Source organism: Ursus maritimus, unplaced genomic scaffold (assembly GCF_017311325.1).
Source record: "Ursus maritimus isolate PB19 unplaced genomic scaffold, ASM1731132v1 scaffold_15, whole genome shotgun sequence".
NCBI classification, from domain to species: Eukaryota; Metazoa; Chordata; class Mammalia; order Carnivora; family Ursidae; genus Ursus; species Ursus maritimus.
In genome coordinates this window covers 62294516-62300177 of record NW_024423897.1, presented here as the reverse complement: position 1 = coordinate 62300177, position 5662 = coordinate 62294516, and the positions used below count along the sequence as shown (strand labels likewise).

Here is a 5662-nt window from a genome sequence, read left to right as displayed (position 1 = left end):
CCCGGGTCTGAAACGTGTTCATCGTGCAATGCAAACACCATCACTCCGTTTATTGGTTTTGTTATATTAGCCTCTGGAGCAGGCAAGTATTGGTGTGAACATACATTTAAAAAAACATAATTTTATCGAGTTAAGAGTGTGCAATAGTGTGAACGAGGTGAGTGCTGTTGGCCAACGTGCGGAGGATGCGATCAGGTCCGCGGGGTGTGGAACTCCGGGTGCCAGGAACCCGAAAGGAGACAGCCGAACAAAGCCTCAGAACGGAAATGTCTTCTCCATGTAAACTTTGGGACGTAAACTTTATGCTTCAGGGTGGCTCCCTTCTGCTCTGAGAGCGCCCTACCCGATGGGTCGCGGAGTTTGGGAGTGGCCTGAACTGGTGCATGTCCAGGTGGGGTCGGCAGACCTGGCAAGGCAGCTCCGGGGGCTGGCCTGTGGCCCGGAGAGGCCGAGTTCAGCTCCTCCCTCCAAGGTGGCTTGGCTGCCTGAACTTTGCCGTGCTCCTGTCCTGCTTTGGAAACTTGGTAGAAAAAGAGTCTGCGACCTACAGGCCTGCAGCCCGAGCCCTGGCTCCTCCTCTGCTCAGGCGCGGGCCCGTTAGGCGCAGAAGGGCTTGCCGCTGGCCTTAGGGATGGCCAGCAGCTCCTTGGCTGCGCCCGAGGAGGGGGCGTCGTGGGGTGTGGCAGGCGGGAAAGCGCGCGCCAGGGGCGTCGTCAGCACGTTGGCGCCTGCCCCCAGCGAGCGTCCCAGCGGTCCTGGGTCCAGGAGGGCGCCCTTGGCGGTGGCCCAGGCCTGGTTCAAAGTGCTGTGCCTGAGGATGGGGTCGTGAAAGACCCCATCCACCCAGTTTCTGAGACTGGTTACCGGGGAGTCCTGGTGCCTGTCCAGGGCACCAGTGGGGGCCGGGGCCGCAGGCGAGGACGAGACAGGAGCCAAGGAAGTGGCCGCAGGGGCAGCGGGGCCTTGACGCTTGAGCATGCATGACGGAAACTCAGTCTGGCTCAGGGCGGTGGCGGCAGCGGTTGCCGTGTGAGCCAGGGACCAGATGCGCGGCTTGGCCTCAAGGCCCGCCGTTGCCCCAGCCGGTGCAAAGCCCAGTTTGGCCTCGCAAGCCTGCGAGCCGCCCCCCGCACCGGGCTGCTGCTCCGGCCCAGCCGCTGTGCTCCGGAGGCAGCTCCTTGCCCTCTCCAGGTCCTGGTCCAGGGCAGCCCCACCACCGGTGGCCAGGGGCATCCGGAGGGTGCCCGAGGCCTCCTTCCCCGGGGCGCTTGGACCATCTGGCACAGCAGGGATGCGCTCCAGGCCACCGTCCAGGGTCTGGAAGGCCGGTTTCAGCTCGCACCCAGCGGACTCCGATTCCAGTGGGTCGAAGTCCTCCAAGTCAGTGAGCTCTAGATCCTTTTCCTCTTTGCCCACTGACTCTGCGCAGGACAGAAAGAGGGGCCAGTGCAGGAGGAGAGGGGGGCACTAGTCAGAACCCCACTCTTCCTTCCTAGCTCTGCGCCCATGGTTCTAGGGCCCGACCCTGGAGCTAGGAAAAGCACCCGCAGCCTTTCGTTGCACCTCCCACCTGCTCCCCAGGCTCTATACCCCCCAGGTGGCAATAGAGGGCTGGAGATTTCCTCCTCAGATCAATAGGGACAAGGGTAGGGTGGGTGTGTCTAACGTTTTAACCTTTGTTTTGGGTTTCTTTAAGGCTGTTCCCAGTGAGTACCGCAGGCACCCTGGGCTCGGGGCCTCTCTGGGGCCAGCTCATTTACGTGCTGCCCACGCCCTCGAAGCTTGCTTCTAGTACTGCAGGTTCAGTGTCTTCAGAGGTCCTGGAACCCCAGAAGAAGGCACGGGGAGTCCCTGAGCTCGTGCCCCCACTTCAGCATCACCAGCCTCCCACACACCTTCGCTCTTGGTGCTCTTGAGGGGCTCCTCCCTGGCTTCCTCTTCGCCCCCTTCTTCCTCCTCGCCCTCGGCATAGGGTCGCTTCTCGTCCGCGCACTTGTTCCTCGGTGGCCACGTCATCTTGTTCTCCTTCTTGAGGCGCCGGCGCGCGTTGGCGAACCAGGTGGAGACCTGCGTGAGGGTCATCTTGGTGATGATGGCCAGCATGATCTTCTCGCCCTTGGTGGGGTACGGGTTCTTGCGGTGCTCCTGCAGCCAGGCCTTGAGCGTGCTGGTGGTCTCGCGCGTGGCGTTCTTCCGCCGCGTGCCGCTGTCCATGGTGCCGTACCTGGAGACAGGCTGGGCAATGGGGGTGCCGGCCGAGACCCTTGCGGCGCCAGTGGCCAGAACGAGGCCCATGCAGGCTTTCAGTCCCCATCGTGGGGGTGTGTTTATGGTGGTAAGACCGGGTGGGACCCAGGCCCCCACCCTTTGCCACTGCCCATGGGCACTGCCTTCAGTGGCCCAAGAGTGAAGATGTTTGTATTTGATTAAACTTACAGGGAGCCTGGGCTCCTTCCCAGCCAGAGTGATCAGGGTGGAGTGCTCAAGGCCTGGCCAGGTCTCAGACACTCTACCTAGACATCTATTCTTCGAGTTCCTTTATGGGGCCTCTCGCCTACCCTTTTGATACCCAAACCAGGAAAGCACATCACAGAAGTGTGAACCCAACTGTATAACACCCATGGGCAGAAATGGTCATTAGTGCTCATAGGGAGAAAGTGCCCAGATGGCCCACTGTGGACTTCCTGCAGTTAAGTTTATAATTGTTGCCCTCCTCTCGCCAAGATGGGTCATGCTGTCTTTGAGTGGATTCCACTGGACTCCCCCTTCCAGTTTCCACCATAGGCAAAGGTGAACTGGGTCCCACACACCACACTGACCGCACCTCTTGGGTGGGGCAGGTGTCTGAAGCTTGGGCAACAAGACCTGGCTGCCTGGAAAACCTCGGGGGAGGGGAGGCTATGGATGTATTTTACCCCTGTGGGGCGTGGCTTGCCAAGGAGGTGGGGCTCAGATTCACCCGAGGGCAGCGGGAGCCTGACCCAAAGAATGTCCCTCCTCCTGTCTCCCAACCTTCACAGGGAGCATGGGGTTGATGGTGGTGGGGAGTCTGATGGCTGAATGGAGTGCCAGGGCCCGTGCGGGGGCGGTGAGGAGGGGTTCCGTCCCTCACCTGTCATAGGGATACTGGCCCAGCGCCGGCTCGTAGGGGTAGTAGGCAGCAGCTGCGGCAGGCGCGAGGCCCGCATGCGCAGATCCAGGCCCGTCCTTGGAGTCGAAGCCATTCTGTAGGATCCCAGGAGCTGGGGGTCGCAGCTTCCCGGAGGCGACCCAGCTCGACCCCGCCCCCCACGCACCTCCGCTCCAGTAGGCTTTGCACAGACCCCTGGGCAGCCTCACCAGCCATCCCGTCCCCAGACTCTAGGGCCCAGGGAGCAAAGGAATCTCGAGAGGAGGAGGGAGAATGAGCAGAATGGGGGAGGGGGTTGGGGAGTAGGAGAGAGGAGAATGAGATTGGAGGAAGAAAGGGGCCGAGAAGAGGGGTGGGGGGCTGGGAGACAGCAGAGGAGTGGAGGGTGAGTGGGACACAAGACGACGACCCGCAGGGAGGAAGGGAGGAGAAAAATGGGGTGGAGCAAGGGAGTGGGCATGGAGGGGGAAGGGAGGGAGAGGCCAGGAGGGGGCAAAGTGGTGGGGGGTTGGGAGGAGAGGAAGAAGGAGACCAGGAGAAATAAGGGGAGGGGAGCTCAGTGGGGGAAAGCACGGGATATGGGGAGAAGGGGCGGGCACTGGGGCCGGTAATGTGGTCAGAACTGCCAGCCGCCCCCCCGCCCCCCGGGCTGGAGGTGTGCTGAGGAACCGGACTAGGAGGAGCAAAATTGAAGAAGCAGCGAAGGTGTGCTTCTCCCACCCCCTCTGGGGTCCAGGGCACTGGCACCCCTGACTCCAGAGTTCAGGGAGAGGCTTGCCAATTCCGGGGTGGGGGCGTGGCGGGGGAAGGTTTCAGGTAATTCCCTCCCCTTACCAGCGAGTAGAAGGCCGACGCCTCGGAGCCGTAGGTCACGTAGTTGCCATATCCCTGCGAGCCGCCATAGGGGCCCCCATAGACGCCAAGCGCAGCGGCCGAGTTGAGCTCGTGGCGCGCGGTGGCCAGCAGCCGGCTCTCATACACCGGGCAGTAGACAGGCGCCTGGGCCGAGGCGGCGGGCCCGGAGTCGGCCAGCGTGCGGCCACCCGACTCACAGCACGTGCTCAGGGAGTTGGTGGTCATCAGGAACTGGAAGAGAGAGGGGCCGCGAGGAAGGGCCTGCGCCTGGGCGCGAGGCTGGGGCTCTAGGCCTCCACCTGCCTGGCGCGCGGCCCAGGAGGGCGTGCCCCGTGGCCCCCAGCGTACCGCCATCCACGCAGGACCGCGCATTCCTTCCCGCTGCGAGTCTGCTCAGCCAGGCCTCCTCCGCCACTTTGGGCCCAGCCCGTCCAGGCCCCGGAGTTTTCACACCGTCCCGGGGGTGTCTGTGTGTGTGTGTATGGGGGGGGTTTCCAAGGCCGATTACGCCCCCCTGTGCCACGTCTATCCCAGGTCCCTGGGCTCCTCTGGGGCGAAGCCTCAGAGCCCTGGGTGGTGTGTGGTGAGGGTCAAAGTGGGAGAAATGCCCGCCCCCCCTGCATTGCAGATTCTCTCAGTGCCCCCGCTCTCCCCCGGGCTGGGTGCAAGGAGCGCGCGGCACAGGCCCTGCTCTCTGGCAAGCGACACCGGGTCGCTGGACGGCCCGCCCGCGGGTGTGTCCGGCCGCGTTCCCCGCACCCTCGCAAGGCCCCCTTACCTGGGGTGCGGAGGAATAGGGGTATCCAAACTGCGGGTAGGACATGGCGGGCGCCGCCCGGGGCCGGCGGGCGAGGCCGGTGGGGTCCTGCGCGCGGTGGCCGGCGGGGTGCGGCCACTGCTCCGGGGCCGCCGGCTCCTAGGCGCTGGGAGGGCGAAGCAGAAGAGCGGGTTAATCCATCCACATGCCCCGGAAACTTTTCTAACCCAGTAGGAAAGTGTGCCGCAGCGAGCCTTTTAGCGTCACATTCCTGAGCCTCGAGGGGGCTCTGGGACCAACCGGCCTCGCAGCGGCGACACAAATACATATTTTGAAAAAAAGGAAAAAAAAAACCGAGTTGCGCGAACCCGTCAAGTCAGATGTGCTTGGCTTTAAGCCGCGGAGGCGCTGACGTCAGCCCACGCCGCGCAGCTCGGCCCGGCCGCAGACGTGCGGGTCAGTGGCTGCGGCCCGGTGGACCGGCGGCGGGGCGGGGATGGCCCGGGGCGCTGCGCGGGGCGAAGGGGCCAATAGGCTCTAACAAATGAATTTCATCCGTGGAGTCAATATCGCCCCGACGAATGCTGTTTCTCCTTAGTCACCGAGGACGGGAAGCACTTTTAATTAGAAATTAATTAATGAGCACCTGCTCCTTCCCGCCCCACTGTAATCATTAGTCTCAATTACAAATGAGACATGTGAAGGGACACACGACTGAGTCTTCACTGAAGATGTAATCAACAGTTAAAATTAGCCCGGCGCTGGCGCAGGCGGCCAGCCGCCCGGGCCTCCGCGCCCCGCTCCAGGTGCAGGAGGGCAGCTCCGCAGGCCGGCGCGCGGCTCCGACTATTGTTTAGCCGGTTACCCGCGCCGCCTCCCGCCAGTTCGAACCCTACTCCGGGGCGGAGTTCCAGAACTAA

At 63.2% G+C, this 5662-nt stretch overlaps 1 protein-coding gene across 1 annotated transcript; it reads right to left on the bottom strand.

The window, feature by feature from the left end:
- Positions 1–597: 597 nt before the first annotated feature.
- LOC103679258 (iroquois-class homeodomain protein IRX-4) lies at positions 598–4808 on the bottom strand. Its single transcript, XM_040630216.1, has 5 exons — positions 4764–4808; positions 3965–4216; positions 3113–3225; positions 1896–2224; positions 598–1421 (listed from the first exon to the last, which is right to left on the bottom strand). Exons 1-5 carry the CDS (start codon positions 4806–4808, stop codon positions 598–600), a joined length of 1563 nt encoding a protein of 520 aa, XP_040486150.1.
- Positions 4809–5662: the final 854 nt, after the last annotated feature.

What these genes read in the sequence shown, in the direction of transcription:
- LOC103679258 (XM_040630216.1), bottom strand. Translation starts at nt 4,808, where the DNA reads ATGTCCTACCCGCAGTTTGGATACCCCTATTCCTCCGCACCCCAG. An exon ending in CGTCGGCCTTCTACTCGCTG is followed by an intron (nt 3,226 to 3,964) that starts GTAAGGGGAGGG and finishes GGGATCCTACAG; the next exon opens with AATGGCTTCGACTCCAAGGA. An exon ending in GGCCAGTATCCCTATGACAG is followed by an intron (nt 2,225 to 3,112) that starts GTGAGGGACGGA and finishes GCCTGTCTCCAG; the next exon opens with GTACGGCACCATGGACAGCG.